This window comes from Hemicordylus capensis, chromosome 6, assembly GCF_027244095.1.
Source record: "Hemicordylus capensis ecotype Gifberg chromosome 6, rHemCap1.1.pri, whole genome shotgun sequence".
In the NCBI taxonomy this organism is placed as follows: Eukaryota; Metazoa; Chordata; class Lepidosauria; order Squamata; family Cordylidae; genus Hemicordylus; species Hemicordylus capensis.
The window spans coordinates 168,125,219-168,142,799 of NC_069662.1; the positions used below are offsets into that span (position 1 = coordinate 168,125,219).

Sequence of the window (17,581 nt, forward strand, 5' to 3'; positions counted from 1 at the left end):
GCGCTCAGTGGGTTTTTTTAGGCCAATTGGCGTCCTCGACAAGAGGACCACATCATCTGCATAAAGCAAGATAGATACATGCCTCCCTGCAAATTTAGGAGGGTGGAAATCTAAATGGCTCAATTGTTCCACCATAGAATTTATGTAGCAATTAAATAATAGTGGAGCAAGTATGCAGCCCTGCTTAACACCTCTCTGAGTCACAATAGCACTCGATAGATGCCCTTGAAGGCTGCATCTAACTTTAAGAGAAGTGTCCGAATACAGCACTTGAAGCAGGCATAACAAACGATGGTCTATGGAGGAAGTGCCCAGTTTTTCCCAAAGCTTCATCCTTGAAATAGAATCAAAAGCTACCTTCAGATCTACGAAAGCAGCATATAAAGAGGTTGTACCTGGGGTGGAATATTTCTCAATAAGGTGCTGCAATACTAAACAATGATCGATAGTAGATCGACCCTCCCTAAATCCGTCCTGTTCATCAGCAAGAAGGTTCTCATGATCTAGCCAATCCTTTTACTTTTCATGTAGATGTTTTGCATAGAGCTTACCAATGATGTTCAGTATGCTGACTGGTCTATAGTTGGCCGGATTAGCATGTGTACCCTTCTTAAAAATAGGAACAACAACTGCAACCCTCCATGTTTGGGGGATTTGGCCAGTCCTATCTATATAAGTGAAAAGTGAGGCCAGGATTGGTGCCCACCATTCTGGATTATTTTTAATTGACTCCGGGGGAATAAAATCTTCCCTTGGTGCTTTGCCAGGTCTTAATTGTGCAATTAAAGAAAGAATTTCAGAGATTGAAACCGGAGCCCACAAATGTGTAGACTCAATCTCTTGAAAAAGATGTTCAGAGCAAGCATTAGGGTCACTATACAGCTCAGAGAAGTATTTCTCCCACACTTCAGGGTGAATGTGACACCTAGACGGAGTGAAATTATAACTGGAGGGATACTTAACTAAGCACCAGAATAGCGATGAATTTTTAGTTCTGACCACCTGGGCTAACCTCTTCCAAATTCTCCCTCACAGCTTCTCTTTTTTTATGCCATAACAAGCGCTTATATTGTCTTTTTTCCTGCAGCAGAATCTGAGCATCATGCCCACTAGAAGTTATTTTATATTTCTGATAACTAATAAGAAGAGCTTTCCTGGCACCGACACATTCTCCATCGAACCAAGCTTGGGAACCCTTTTGACGGTGCCGAGAAGGCTTACAAGTATTACTACATAATAGCTGTTGACATTCGAGAACTAGGGCATTATAAGATGTCAAAAGGGTAGGTGGTGAGTCGTTACTAAGAACAGATTCACGTATATTCCTCAAATGATCAGAAGCCAACAGATCTTTAAACATTTGATCCAATTGAGTTGACCATCTTTTTCTGCTCATTGCATCCCCACCCTCAACAGGAAATGGGTACAAAGATTTTAAGTGTGGGTGAAGGAAGGGGGAATTGAGACAAAGAAAAATAGGTAAATGGTCACTATTAAATCTAGGGGTGACCTCCAAACTCTTCGTATAAGGGAGAAGATTTCTTGAGGAAATGAAATAGTCAATAAGGCTCATCTTAGAACCTGCCAAATAAGTGAACTCAGCAGGATGATCTTTGGGGACTGAGCCGTTCAGTATAGTGAAATTGACTCTAAAAACCATGCGACTTAGACACAAGCCTGCATGGTTAGATTTCATATCCTTAGAGGCTCGAATAAAAGGGAGTTCATCTACCCCTAAACTATTTGGGTAGGCCTTCTGTTGTGAGTATAAAGTAAAATCATCTGGGCCTATCCTTGCATTCAGGTCCCCCCCTATTACCACAAAAGCATCCGAATAGACAAATAAGAGATCTACAATATAATTTTCCAATTCAGACCAGGCCGCTCCAATCTGTGATTTTCTAGTCTGCAGAGGGAGGTAAATATTAATGATCAACAGTTTATTATAACCGAATTGGATCAAGACAGCCATGGCAAAAGGTGTAAGAGTAGAGAGGAGTCTCGAAGAGGCTCGCAATAAGGTGGCAACAAGAACGCGCAGCCCACCTTTACATCTACCACGACCCACCCCCGGCGACGCTTTGAGTGTGTAAGACAAAAAGCCATCAAGGATTAGGTCATCCAACATCCAAGTTTCTTGTAAAAGAATAATATCAGCGCTGGCAAGAAATTCCCTAAAAGAGGGATCAATTATAGAAGAATGCCAGCCCGATATATTCCACGTTAGAAGCCCTATTTTATTTTGTCATTGCAAAGCTACCAATGAATCCTTGGCAGCAAGATCATCCTCCCTGCAGACATTATTTGCGTGGTAAAATTCCTCAGATTGATTTAAGAGGCCTAAAGGGACAAAACCCACCTCATCATCAGCCCGGGGGGTGATCGTAGGATGTGTTACATACGAAGACATTCCCTTAAAGGGCTGAAACCCTTCCTGCATAACACCACTATTCAGACTTCTGTTAACCAGAGCATCTTTTAAGTGAGATAGTCTGGCTACAATATCAATTTGCTCATTAACCGGGAGCTTTCCCAAACTTACAAACAGGGCTTCCTCTTCAGGCAAGAGGCCACCAGTTTGATTGTCAGTTGCCTTTTTAGATTGCACCTCAATTATTTGGCGCTCATTAACTGGGAGCTTCCCAGAGCTTGCGGGCAAGGCTTCCTTTTCAGGTGGAAAATTATCCATTACACTATCAACCACCTTATTAGATTGTACTTCAATTATTTGATCGCGAGGGCCAGTAATGTGCTTAATATTACAGTCCTGGAAAACTCTAGTCGCTCGAATTTTACAACACTGAAGCACACTTTGATAGCTCAACAGTTGAGAAACCATAGCCTTGGAAGAAAATGTTACAATAGCACGAGCACTATAATAGTTAAAGTACAGATATTGAATATCAAGAACATCATTGGCAGTAAGGAAAGTCAAGCCAAGCATTCTCATTAGATGAATAAAGTGAAGCTTTCATTCACTCTGCTGTAGCAGCCCTCAAGGCTTGGGGAAGTTAACAAGAGCTGCTTTGTAAGGAACCAGCCGCAAATGGCAGCTGTTATCAGCTCCTGGGACAATAGGCTTCAATAATTCAGGTGGTAAGGATGACTGGCTCAAAATGAAGGGTTCCCTCCTAGTGAGCAACCCTGAGTCCTCAGAAGTTTTAGCTGCCTCCCCAGTAGAGGGCTCAGCCCCCAATATTTTCTCCAGAGGAAGCTCAACTGTCCCTTTAACAGCAGATTTCATCTTCTTCCTTTGATTTACTCAGTTCTTTCGGTTCCTGTCTCTGTTTTTAGTGCCAGCATGAGAGCTTTGTGGAGCATCTAGAATTTCAAACAATCTATTAAAGTTCATTTTTGTGCCCCGTCCTGATGCAATAGAAGACCTCTTATTTTTATTTTTATTTTTAGTATTATGTTTGTGTTTATGTTTATTTTTGTTTTTGTTCTTATCTGTTTTTATATTCGTTTCCTTCTTCTGTGACCCTTTTTCTTTCGCCTTGGCAAGCTGAATAGGAGAATGTGTTATTCTTATTTCATCTGAATATAAGGCAGTTGAAGATAAATTGAGCAGAGATGAGGAAAGATCATCAGTTGTTACATCAGCCTTCTTGGTAACCGTTGATTGTAAAACTGCCTCAGTGAGCGTAGTTAGCAAGTTCTTACACTCCTCAAGAAATGCTCTAATCAGTGGGATTTCCATGGACCAGGTGGAAGCGAGTCTGTTAAGCTGCTCTTGCTGTTTAATCATAATTTCCATAAGAGCAAAAGACCATTGGTCCTGATTACATGTGGAAACTCCATCACACATAGAGCCTCCATTATTGGGTACAAAGGAAACTTGAGGCGTTGTAACAGTATCTTTCCAAGTAGTATCTCCCAGACCAGAGTTAATTGAACTGGCAACTCTTGTCTCTGCATTAGCAATCTCTTGAGCCAAATTAGAGCATGTATTTTGCATCTCCTGAGTAACTTGGAAGTCCAGGCGGAAAGGTCCAAGAGACCTATCTAAGTCAGGTGCTGTCCCAGTCTTTTCTAAAGCCATCACTGGGGTCAGCGTTGTAACATCCACAGATTTAACAGGAGGAAAGAAGTCGGTAATAGTAGCCTGTCTGTTATTTTTCCGGCCCTTTGTAAATTGTACTCCAGCATCAGCTGGCAAAATGCCCAGTGTACGATAAATGGCTCTAGTAAATACCATTTCACAAGGAGATGCTGATAGCTTATCCTCAAAAAAGAGATAATTGCCAATTAACAAGATATGCTGCCAGCTGCATTTAAGAGAAAAAAGACAAAAACACCAACCAAGCCATTAGCAGCATTAATGGACGAGCAAAGACTTCAAGGCTTCAGGAATTAAATCCACATAGGCATAGCTAACCAACCTTGTATCGGCGATTCGCATTTGAAAACAAATATCAAAGTCCTAAACCTTTGGCCAGCTTTTTCCGTTAAATCTCCCGGTTTGTTTGCATTCATATGTTTAAATTCATTATCTTCAGCAGGAGCTCAGATAGCTGCGTCTGTGCTTGCCAACACTGGAACCGGACCAATTCAAATTTACATTTTTATTTTTTTTTTACAATTCAAACTCTATGTTCAGGGGTGGGCAGGGGAACACACCACATTATAGTTCTTATGATTGTATTTTAAATCTTTTTAGTCAGATTTGTTTTATATTTAACTTAATATTTCAATTGTGTCATTTTTATAGTCATTTTTAATTTTTGTGTCTCCAAGATAGGGCTGAGAGAGATTGCCCGTAACCTTAGAGAAGCCACTGCCAGTCAGTGTAGACAGTACTGAGCTAGGCGGATCAAGGGTCTGACTTAGTTTGAGGCAGCTTACGATGATCCCCAAAGTGGGAATGCATGCCTATTTAAGTTGTCTGTGAATCATCTCCCCCCCACCCCCACACCCAATGATGCAGCCTGGTTTCATTCATTCATCTGACCATCTGTGCTTAAAAATGAATATAAGCCCACCAAGAAATTTACCAGCACATCCATCAATCTATAAACTCTCTCTGTCTCTCTCTCTCTCTCTTTGTCTCAGTTCTACAACCTCTTCCACAGGATCATGGACTACTTGCCTGGTCCTCACCAAACCTACTTCAAAAACCTCTCTAATGTTCAAGATTGGATAGCCCAGAAGGTGAAAGATCACGAGAGAACTTTGGATCCCAACAATCCTCGGGACTTCATAGATTATTTCCTCCTCAAAATGGAGCAGGTAATTGTCCCTTTGCTAAGCAGGGTCTGTCCTGGTTTGTATTTGAATGGGAGACATGTGTGAGCACTGTAAGATATTCCCCTTAGGGGATGGAGCTGCTCTGGTAAGAGCATCTAGGTTCCAAGTTCCCTTCTTGGCATCTCCAAGATAGGGCTGAGAGAAATTCCTGCCTGCAACCTTGGAGAAGCTGCTTCCAGTCTGGGTAAACTATTCTGAGCTAGATAGACCAATCGTCTGATTCAGTAGAAGGCATCTTCCTATGATGCTCAGGCCAGATATAAGAAGTCTGACCCCCTAAACCAGGATTTCAACTTTGGTCTCTTAGATGTTGTAGGACTAGATGTTGTTGGTGGACCCTTGATCCACCTAGCTCAGTACTGTCTACACTTGTATCCTATCCAGCCATATTCCCAGTCAAGACCATTGTGACTGCGGATGATGGGAGTTGTAGTCAACAACATCTTGGGACCCAAGATTGAGAGCCCCTGTCCTAAACTGGTGTGTGCATGTGTGTGTGTGTATTGTTGGCCAAACTAGATGCAGCAGCAACAGTCACAGATTAAAAATCAAGTCTTCTGCCAAAGCTTTATGAAATGGGGAATGAGACTGAAAACACACTAATACCCACCCTCCTCCAACTGATACATCCTTGCCATCCTTCCCCAGTGGGGCTCTGAAAAGTAACTCCGACCATTAGAAAAGTAGCAGGGATGCAGCAGTTTTGGAGTAAAACACACAATACAGGGAAGGGTTTCAGTTGCTACTCTACCCCATTTTGTAGAGTGGACTCAACAGAGTCCAAGTTAGGTCTTGGCCATTGTCAGTGGGACTTATAGAGAGCAGGCAGAGGGTGTTTTCAAACAGAGAAATACTCCATTTTATTATTATCATCAAATCTTTTGAAAAGGCTTGATTCTCATCACCATTTGGCAGCAAATGGCCAGCACTTGGAGCTACAAAAATTGCACAATAGCCAAGTACATCATCTGAATGCCCAACAGAAAAGTAGCAATGGAGTATTTTCCATCTGGAGATACCCAGAGAGTGTTTACTCCAGTGCAGAAGGCTTTGTCACCAATGGGAGTAAAACCATGAATTTTTGATAGGCTGAAGACAGTTAGAGGTGAGTCTCACGATCAGTGAGACTCACCTCTAGGGGGTTTGCGGGGAGAGGGGGCTTAGCCCGCTCTCCCCGCAGACGAGCAGGAAAGCAGCCCTGGACAGCCAGATCGGCTGCCCACACGACTGCCGGCTCCATCACGGAGCCAGCGGGGGCTGCGAGGATCAGGGGCCGCATGGCCCCCAGAAGTTCCAGGATGCCCCGTGTGAGTGGGTGGGGCATCCTGGAGAGACCCCTAGAGTTGGGAGGCTTGTTTCAGCCTCCCAGCGGGGGTCTCCTCATGTGTTGCCGTGGCGTGGAACCGCACTGTGGCAACATACTATCCAAAAGACAGGGTTAGTGGAGCGCTCGCTCCGCTAACCTCGGCTAAGGGGAGGGGGGATTTTGAGAGTTTGCTGCCGGGAGCCACACGGGAGCACACAATCCACCAAAAGCAGGCTACACTCCCTTAGCCCACCTTTGGTGGTTCATGAGAACCTCCTCATAGAGTATTCTGAGCAGCATCTCAGCAGGCTTTTCACCCACACTGTGAGCCCTTTTGTCAACTAATTTTATGCACATATATAACGGGCAGCTGAATACTGGCTCCCCCTTCAGTTTTGACCTGGCCCTCATGGTTCAGGCAGGCTGTCTGTCATTTTTCTTAAAACATCTTCAAGTGACACATATTTGTTTGGTTGTATAAACCCTGAACTTACACTTCTTAAAACAGTGCAAAGTTGTCTAAGCAGCCAGGCATGGTGGGAGTTGTAGTCATACAATTTCTGGGAACTCAAGATTGGAAACCCCTGCTCTAAAGATTGTCTGTGAGGGTCTTAGAAGGACTTAAATCCTCCAGGAGACCCAGGCCTTGTGCCTGGAGTTTGAGCATCAAGCCAGCCCTTGGTATAGAGGGTGACTTCCTCAGCATTCTCCCTCTTCCAGGAAAGGAATGATCCCAAGACCGTGTTTACAAAAGAGAACTTGATCGTGGCGATTTTCGACATATTCTTTGCTGGGACAGAAACCACCAGCACCACCCTGAGATACATGTTCATGGTCCTGACTGAACACCCAGCGGTAGCAGGTATACCAACAACTGAATTTTGTTCTGCTTGTTAATAGATTGCAAGTCTCTTAAAATAAGTCGCTTTTGTTGTGGAACTCTGTTTTTGAGGCAGCTGCTTTCATCATTTTTTGCCTGTCTGATCAACTCCCTCCTGTTGCGGCTTGTTAATTTCCCTTGTTCTCTTCCCTGACTTATGCCAAGGACCCCAAGGAGCTTCCAATTTACCCCAGCACCATTATATGCTGACAACTATTCCAAGAAACAGGCTAGGTAGAGAGAGAGTAGGGTTGCCATGTCCCCCAGAATTCAAGGTAGCCCGTGGATTTTAGCTCTTCCACTCAGATTTACACGGATTTCAAATGCACTGCCCAGATTTTACTCTGGATACAATCACATGGGAGGGCAGAGAAAGAGGGGAAAGTATACAAATCTGACAAATAAATAAATACATAAAATGCAAATTAGTTGCTGCATAATTTGCCACCCGGATTTGGGAAGCTTGAATATGGCAACCCTAAGAGAGGGACTCACAAAGGTGGTTCAGAATTGGCCTGGTGTCTCTGGCAATTGGCATCCATCTCTAGCTGGCTGACAGTGACATGACATTCAAGCATTTTTGAATGGCTGGATATTTTAAAATACTGGGGGAAATGCTTGGGGGGGGGATCCCCAGTAAGAGTTTCAGTCAGAGTTGGTAATGTTATCTCAGTAAATGTCACGCCTGAGTAGGGATTTGAACTGCTAAGGCCTTCTGCCTCCAAGGACAACACTCCATCCACAAGAATGCCCCAGAAGAGTCCCGGGTTCAATTCCTGGCATTCCTAGTTAAAAGGATTTAACGGGCATTAGCAGCCCAGTCCTGTGGAGAGTTAGGCACGCTGGCTCTACATAAGCTCAGGCTGGACGGGTGGTACGCTGCCTTGCAAAGGCATGCATGCTACTCTAGCTTATATTGCAATGAGACACGGGACAGATGGGCTGTTTTGCTCAGGAGCTTAATGCATTGCAAGTTTGGCGTGCTAACACTTGTTATGCATTTATATTGGAGCACAGAATGCATATGCTTAGGATAGGTTATATAAATTACAACAAGCATGGCATAATTGCACAGGGAATGAGCATCAGATTGAATGCCGAGGTCAGCTTGGCCCTTTGTTTATACTTGGGGGCTTTCCCGTGCCCGTTCCCCAGGAGCTGTGACCTTCCCCGAGTGAGGCTTCCAGGGGCAAAGCGGGAGGCTTTTGTGGGGCACAGGAGGCAGTTTGACTCAGCTGCACAGCTCAAAGCGGCTCCTTCCAGCCCTCCTGCTATGCCAGCCCTTCCCCCCACCCCTTTATCTTGGCTGCAGGGGACGATTGCGTAGGAGTCAGAGAGAAAGGTGAGGCTGAGGGTGGGATAGAATGACAGATTGGCAGTGAGCAACTTAGAATAGTTCCTTCCCCTGAATAGTTCCTGCTGAAGCAAAGTTCCAAAGTTCAATAGTTCCTGCTGAAGCAAAGGCAAAGCCACCTGCTGCCCAACAACAACACTGCATGTGTCGTCCTGCCGGCCGGCTGCCGGCACCGCGAGTGTGTTGCGGGGGGAAAACCCTCTAGAATCTAGCCTTCCTGTTTGATTCAGCCACTGGCTTTCATCCTTCTATCAGCTGGATAGAGAACGGGGCGTCTTGCCAGAACCAAAGAGGATTAGGCTCAATTCTCGCCGATATACTTGCTGTCTAACTGAATGGAGTCAAACAACAAGGGTGCGTTGCTCAAAAAAAAGCTTTTATTTCATGTCATGAAAGGCACAAGTATCATCAGAGAGCATCTGGCTGATACTGCGCGCCCAAGCCATACAGCTGGCTAGTTTTTATAGGTCTCAAACATACAAGCATATCAACAACGTGATTAATACACATTATTAGTTATTAAACGTACATATTTCAGAGGTGCCATCTAGAGCCTGAGAAGATGAGTTACTACCTGGCTTTTATGACAACTTTAATCCCAATGGTATCTCTTCGTACCAGCAAGACCCTCTTTCTGCTGACTGAGGAATTCAGCTAATGGCCTGTGTTTGACCACTCCTGGTACCTGTTATCTCTGGTGGGCTTCTCAACCCACATTCTTGAGAGGGGGCCTCCCACTCTTGACTTTGGCCTCTGTTACCGAGAGGCTTCTTCACTCTGAATAACCTGCTAGCTTTATATTCCATTAGGGATAGGAACCAAACTTTCCTGAATTATACCTTGATACACACTTTTATATACTTATTTGTAGGCCTGGATTAAACAATTCGTTATCAAATGACAGAGGCAGACTGACAATGTGAAATATATATTTCCAAAAAATGCCGCTGGGGGTAATTTTCCTACCATAGGCATCCGCCTCTACTGCCTCTCCTTTAATCCGCCTACGGTTACACAGATTGGGTTGTTTAAAAAACTGTTAAGTAAAAAATTGTGTATAAAAGGGGGTTGCTTTTAGCACACTTCAGTCCAGCCTGGAGATCAAAGTGTGCCAGTCCGAGCTGAGAGGCAGGAAGAGGACAAGCAGGTGCCGTCAAGAAGCTCCATGTTGGAGAACTGTAGGAGCTGAGTCCTGACCAAGGGAAAGAGCTGAGTCCAGCCAAAGAACTGCTAGCACCAACTGAAAGAATCAGTGCTGTGGCTATGGCAGTCACGACTTACAGAGAGTGAAGACTCTCTGATAAGGGATGAGATCATAGGCGGATTAAGGCATAGGCACTGGAGACGTCCACCTACAGTGGCAAAATTTGAGGAGCGGCAACTATTGGCACTCCTCACATTTTGCCGTGCCTCTCTGGGGCGGGCGGTAGCTGCGGGGAGGGGAAAAAACAGGAAATCCCCCCTTTGGCCTTTAAAAATTGCTGCTGCCACGTGGCAGGATATAATGCAGTGCTGGTGGCTGGGCTGCCTGTAGGGAGGGTGGAGCGAGGTGAGGAGGGAAGAGTACTACCCTCTTTTATTTACCTTTTTAAAGTGTTGTGCTGCCATAGATAACTCTGGTGCGGTGGTGGCCGGCAGCGGCCCCTCCCCTCCAGTAAGTAGCATTAGCCCCTGCTAACTGGGCAAAGAGGCACCTTTTAATGTGGTGATTCTCTTTATTTAGCAAGGGGAGAGTAACTGGCCCTCTCCACCCCCAGCACAGAACTTCCAGGGACTGTTGCTGGTGTCTTATCTTATGTTTCTTTTTAGATTGTGAGCCCTTTGGGGACAGGGAGCCATCTTATCTTATTTATTTATTATGTGTCTGTGTAAACTGCCCTGAGCCATTTTTGGAAGGGCGGTATAGAAATCAAATAAATAAATAAATAAATAAAGATTATTATTATTATTATTATTATTATTATTATCCCTCACAAAGCAGGGAGGCTCACAGCTTGGCGCCGAAGCCGAGAAGGCTCTCGCACGCCTTTCAGGCTGCATTTGCTGCCTGAACAGCGTTTATTTCACTTTCTCTCCAGCAAAATAAACACTGTTCAGGCAGCAAACAGCTGCCTGAAATGAGGGGGAGAGCTCGCACGGGGTCTCTGGAGCCCGGGGCCATGACCCCTTTGCATGTAACATTGCACACATGGGGGCACAGGGCCTCGAGCTCCAGAGAGCCCGTGCGAGCTCTTCGGCATTTCAGGCAGCTGTTTGCAATTGCTGCCTGAAATGAGGGGGAGAGGAGAGCTTGCTCGGCTTCAGAGCTGAACTGTGAACATTATCCCCTTTATGAGGGGTAATTTTACTGGAGGGGAGGGGAGCAGCTGCTACCTGCCACTGCCACACCAGAGTTATCTATGGCAGCACAGCACTTAAGAAAGGTAAAGAAAAGGGGGTAGTACTCTTCCCTCCTCGCCCCCCTCCACCCTCCCTGCGGGCAGCCCAGCCACCAATACTGTGCTCTATCTCACTGCGGCAGCAGCAATTTTTACAGGGAAAAGGGGGGATTTCCCCTCTAGCCCTCACTCCCAACGGCAACAAAATCCTCCCAGCGGCGGCAAAGAGGTTAATCCACCCTGGATGAGATCACAGAAGAACCAGGGATGGATTGAACCCCAAGTCTGTACAGGTGACCCAAGACCTGAGACTACACTAGGAACAAGCCAGCAATTTGCTGCAAAGGCTGAAGTAACAAAAGAATGACTCTGAGCTAGAGACCAATTTTAGATCGTTTAATTGCATGTGTTTTTTCACCCTTTTATTTCATCCTTTATACTCCAATGGTGACAGGTTTGTTTTCTAAGAATTCCGCTGAATAAAGAAACCCAAAAGCTAATGTTTTAAACTGACCATTTTTTTTTACGAAGTAAACTTTTTTGTTACATTTAAAGATTAGTAGCTTGTTTGTCTCTACACCACACCTAAAGGCTTTCTGCTCTACTGAGGTGGGGGTGGGGGGTGGTATTTTTGCAAAGGTGTAAAGCCTGTTTTAGTAGACCCAGCCACATAAAAGAAAAGTCTATTTGGTGACAGCAGTAAAGTACAGATGAGTGAGAAAGGTAATTCTGCCACATGTTGTCACAAAGGTGGGACCACTATGGGAAACAAGATGCTGGACTAAATAGGCTTTGGGCCTGATCTAGCAAGGCTTTTCTTATGTTCTTATGTAACAAGGTGAGTCATAACCAAAGATTTGGCAAAACCATATCAGCATAGATCTTGAGATCCCCTAGAAAAATCAGCTGCAAAGTGACAGGTTAAAACTGGAGGAGGAGGAGGAGGAGTCAGCCACAGAAAGTCTGGTTTAAAACTTAAATCTCCACCTTCCACTTCCAGCAAAGGTCCATGAAGAGATAGAGCGAGTGATAGGCCACGAGAGGCCTCCAGCCATGAAGGATTGCCCTGAGATGCCGTACACGGAAGCCGTCCTTCACGAGGTCCAGCGGTATCTGGATCTAGCCCCTTTAGGGTTCATCCACAGTGCGAGACGGGACTTTGAAATCGAAGGCTTTACCATCCCCCAGGTAATGGAATGGCTTAAAGTTTCTCTGAGAGGTCAATATATTGTCTCATCATTACAGACTTGATGCATTAGCTAGGAGGATGCTGGATTCCACAAACCCACTTTGTGAACCTTTGGCTGAAAAGCAGTGTCTAGATATCCTAAATAGGTCTGGGGGAGAGATTTGGTGGATGTACAGATCTGAATGGCAGTGTTGACTTGTCAGGCCCTTTCACGTGCTTCCTTTTGTGCCTGGAGATGCCTCCCAGTCAATACCTGTGGGATGTCATCTCTCTTATTGCCTTTAAATCTGCCCTCAAAACCGTGAACCTTTGGGACAACCACAAACCGCAGGAGTGGCCTACCTGAGGCTGTCCAGCAATCATCCGACTACAACTCCTGTCACCCCCTAACACAAAACAATTACTGGAAGGATGATGAAAATAGTATTCCAACATCAGCTGGAGTGCCTCAACCCCTCCCCGTCCCCCGGCCGCTGCCCTATTGTAACCAAGTCTAAGTATGTGTAACTGATATAAATATGCTGCCACAGGGGCATCTCGGGTATAGAAGGCACACAGGTTAGAAACATTGGGTTATTATGTACATTAGCTCTTTAGCAGTGCATGTATTATTGCTATGTGGTCCAGCCACAATCCTGTATATTCATCTCTAGAGCCTTTATTCTACATGTAAGTGTTGGAAGTGAAGGACTCTGCGCTGTCTTATGTCTCAATGACAGAGGGGGGCAGACTAGTGAGTCAGAGGTCTAGAGGGGTCAAGACATTGGTCATCCCTTCTCTACTGCTATGACACTATCCCTTTGATATGTAGAGTGCTACTCTCGGGGACTGCCTGCCTGCCTTGCCACTTCCTATCCCTCTTTCCCCTTTCTTCTGCCTTGCAACACGCATGCTCCTCTCTCCCTGCACCATATGTGCAGAGATGCAGACACCATCTCTCTGCATCCAGCTAGCTAGCTAGATTAGAGATCCTATCTCTTCACTTTACTATATCTAGAATGGAGTTCACCAATAAAGACTCCTTATATTGATTTGAAACTATGAACTGGCTCCAAGTTTCTTTTACTCTCTGCATACACGCATGCCTAGGCAGACTCCGCTGTGTTGTGCCTCAGTGCACTCTGCTGTAATAGAAAGGTTTCTCTTACCAGAGAGAATTCCCAACAGTAAGATTATCCAGAAGCAGGGGCTTTTTCTCTCTCAGCCAATCCAGAGTAAGCTGCTCTGCCCTTTGCTCTTAGCTCAGATTCCCAGGGCTTCCACTACGGGGCAGAAGCTCTCCAAGATGGGTCCTTGTAGTTAGATAAAAGTAAGATTGCTTTTAAAGTTAGAAAAGGACTACGTGTCTTTTCACCTAGCAATCATCTTTCCACAATTCACCATCTTCAATAAATCATGTTCTGGTCTTTGATCTCTGTTTGAACTGCAAACCCCCTACGAGCTGAAGAATCTCTGAGATGTGAGTTATCTTGCATGCTTGGAAGGAAAATAAAGTTAAAGGTAAAGTTGTGCCGTCAAGTCGATGTTGACTCCTGGCGCCCACAGAGCCCTGTGGTTGTCTTCGGTAGAATACAGGACAGGTTGGACTTCCGGTTGGACTGCTAACGAGGCTGCATGCTTCCCGACAGGAGACCGAGGAGGAGTATTTTAAGGGGGTTTTGAGCCTTCATAACCCCCCCTTACCACCCTGGATTAAAGGGTTTGGATCAAGATTGACCACTGTATCCCCCTGGAGCCTGCTCCTTATCTCAGGGCTGTGCTGGAAAGTACAGCTTTGATTTAAGTCGAGCGGTGGGGGTTGGGATTCATCAAGCTACACTCCTCCATCAGAAATCCAATGGACTGAAGCCGGTCTGGCGTCTAACTTCTTTCGGTTTGGATTATAATTAATGCTTAAAGTTCAAGAAGCTCACCTCTCAGCGTGATTAGTGATAAATTGCTGGAATTCTACCTGCGTTTGCTGTAAAGATTGGACAGAGCTCAAGCCAATCTGTTTTACTAAATGCTGGAATTGAAAATCTGAACTGATGATTAAAAGCTTTAAAACTTTTTTTTTTTAAGCAAAGCAGTGGGAACTATTATTATTCTCTTTTAGTACCTTTTGAGAGAGTTTAACTTAAGGGATAAGTGATTTGCTGTTTGCTGTTGAATATGTCTATCATGAAGTCCACCAATTAGAGGAAGAAGGCGGATTATTGAACCGTAAGAAAAATTAAACTGGCAGTGATAAGATACAAGAGTTGCGGTCTGGAGCTGAGTTTATTTGGAAAATATTTGCAGGCCTGTACTTTCTTGCAGAGCAAAGAGGCTGAATCCTGCTGTAAGAGCAGTGTTGCTGGAGGAGTTGTAACTAATGCAAAAGGTAAAGCAACAGAGCCAAACACAGACCCAATCACAAGCTAGGAGATTTTCTGTTCCAAACCCAGGCCTGGGTGAAGGGAAAATGTCTTCAGAGTTAAATGAGACAATAGTTGCTATGAAACAGTTACTAGAAGCTAATACAGGCACCCTCCAACATGTAAGTCAAGACATACAAACACTTAATAAGAGAACATCAAACATTGAGGAGACAGTGAAAAAATTGGCGTAAGATAACAAAGAATTTAAAACAAGGGTGGAAAGTTGGAGCAAGATGTAGGATCACTAAGAGATAACATAGAAAAATTATTAGATCAAATGGCTTTGTTAGAATTGAGGCAAAAAGAGCGTTTCTTGAGGTTTAGAGGAATCCCAGAAAAAACTGGTCAAGACATTAAAAAGTGCTTAGGGAGGAACTTGCATCACTCTTGGGAATTTCAAGTGAAGAGATGGATCCGCAGATTGATGCAGCTTTTCGCCTGAATTCTGAATTTGCCACAAAAAATAAATTAGCTAGGGATTGCATGGTTCAATTCAATTCTAAATCAATTACAGAGCAGATACTCCAAGCACATTTTGCCAAAGCCCTTACTATTGAAGCCCAACAGGTAAAAGTTCTGAAAGAAATACCATCCAGGATTTTAAGGAAATGTAAGGATTACAAATTTTTGACAGATGCTTTGATCACCAATGGAATACGTTTTAGATGGGAACTACCTGAAAGGGTCTCCTTTTTCTACAAGGGAAAGAGGAACAGATTTACAGAGCTCCCCAAAGCGCAAGAATTTTGGCAGAAATACAAAAAAACTTTAACTTCTGAGCACCCAGTGCCTTCAACACATAATTCTAACTAGCCAAGATGGATTACAAAATAGCTTCATGGAACGTTAATGGGTTAAATAGCAAAACCAAAAGGGTTAAAGTTTTTCATTTTCTTAAAAAAACAAAGTTTGGACATTGTATGCTTACAAGAGACACATATTAGAAAACAAGATAGAAAATAAGAAGGCCTTGGGACAAGAATTTGTTTCCTCTGATAAGGAGCAAAAAAAGAGGGGTAGTGTTTTATGTGAAACAACAACTTGAACCCAAGTTGATGTTTAAAGATGAAGAAGGCAGGATGCTAGCTTTGGAAATTTTGTTTCCGGAATCAAAACAGTGATAATTGGAATTTATGCACCCAATGAAAAAAAAAGTAGAATTCTATAATTATCTAGAACAGAAGATGGCTGAGTTATCGAATGCTAATTTGGTTTTACTGGGAGATTTTAATGGAGTTGTCTCTACATCCTTGGATAGAAAATCTGATATGTCTGAAAGGAACCTACAAGGCAAGTTACCTAAAGCTTTTTTTGATTTAGCAGAACATATGGATCTTTATGACTTGTGGAGAATCAAAAACTCAAATGCAAAAGAATATACTCATTTCTCTGAAAGATATAAATCTCATTCAAGGATAGATATGGTCTGGACATCCAAATCTATTACGCCATGTATGAAAAGAATGGATATCTTGCCCAGAAGCTTCTCAGATCATAATGCAATTTGCTTTACATGGAAAAAGAAGGGAATGGTTTCCTTTCGCTGGAGACTGAATGAACACTTGCTGAAAAAAACGGATGTTGTGGAGAAAGCCAAAAGGAAGTTAAAGGACTATTTTGAACTGAATTTAAACCAAGGAATGGATAACAAAATAGTTTGGGATGCAGGAAAAGCGGTTATGAGAGGTTTTTTTATACAACAAAATGCATACTTTAAAAAACAAAGGGGACTGGAAAAAGAGGCATTATTGATGGAGATTTCTAAAAAAGAAAGAGAACTTTTATGGGCCAAGGATAAGAAGAACATTACTCAAGTCATTAAAATGCTTCAGCAACAGCTCTCTATGTTAGTATTAAATGAAGTTGAACGTAACTTAAAATATGCGAAGCAAAAGTCATTTGAATTTGCAAACAAACCAGGCAAGTTGTTAGCTTGGAAAATTAGAACTGAGAAAAAGAATAAGTATATATCCAAGATACTAACAAAAATGGGCTTTCCTATGATGAAAGGGAAATAAAAAGGGAATTATTTAGATACTATTCTGAATTATATAAAGGAAACAAAGTAGAAGATATAAGAATCGACAAATTTCTCAAGACACAAAATATTCCAAAACTTTCTAAGGAACATATAGAAATTATGAATGCATCGATATCAATAATGGAAATAACAGAAGTAATAAATCAAAGCAAGGCTAATAAGGCGCCAGGGCCCAACGGGCTACCAGCTTCGTATTACAAATAATTTAAAGATCAAATATTACAGCCTTTGCAATGGATGATGAATGATATTTTGCAAAGAGGGATTATGCCGGAGTCTTGGAAGTACGCCAATATCGCAGTAATTCCAAAACCGGATCAAGATTTAACGCAAATCAAGAACTACAGGCCAATCTCACTCTTAAACAATGACTACAAACTTTTTGCCACCATTTTGGCAAGGAGAATGAAGGTTATATTAAGACTTTTTATTCATGAAGATCAAGCAGGCTTTTTGCCAAAACAGCAATTAAGAGATAATGTAAGAACAGTTTTGAATGTACTGGAGTATTACGAAAAACACAATAATAAACAGATAGCTATGATTTTTCTGGACACAGAGAAAGCTTTTGATAATGTCTCCTGGCAGTTTATGTGGAGGCTATTAGATGTAATGGGAGTTGGTAACAATTTCATTAGGGCTATCAAGACAATCTATTCGGAGCAATATGCTAAAATTATTATAAATGGGGAACTATCAGACATTTGTAAAATACAAAAAGGAACTAGACAAGGATGTCCACTTTCCCCATTACTTTTTATATTAGCACTGAAAGTGCTTTGTAGAA

General features: G+C 43.3%; 1 protein-coding gene across 4 annotated transcripts in view; it reads left to right on the forward strand.

The window, feature by feature from the left end:
• Positions 1-17,581, forward strand: part of LOC128330319 (cytochrome P450 2C5-like) — a 55,599-nt gene that overhangs the window by 18,659 nt on the left and 19,359 nt on the right. For 3 of the 4 annotated variants that reach the window (XM_053262982.1, XM_053262983.1, XM_053262984.1), the window contains exons 5-7: positions 5,053-5,229; positions 7,274-7,415; positions 12,166-12,353. In XM_053262982.1, the coding sequence (XP_053118957.1) occupies positions 5,053-5,229; positions 7,274-7,415; positions 12,166-12,353 (507 nt within the window). The remainder of the gene's footprint in view (positions 1-5,052; positions 5,230-7,273; positions 7,416-12,165; positions 12,354-17,581) is intronic. The other variant, XM_053262985.1, reaches the window with a different exon arrangement.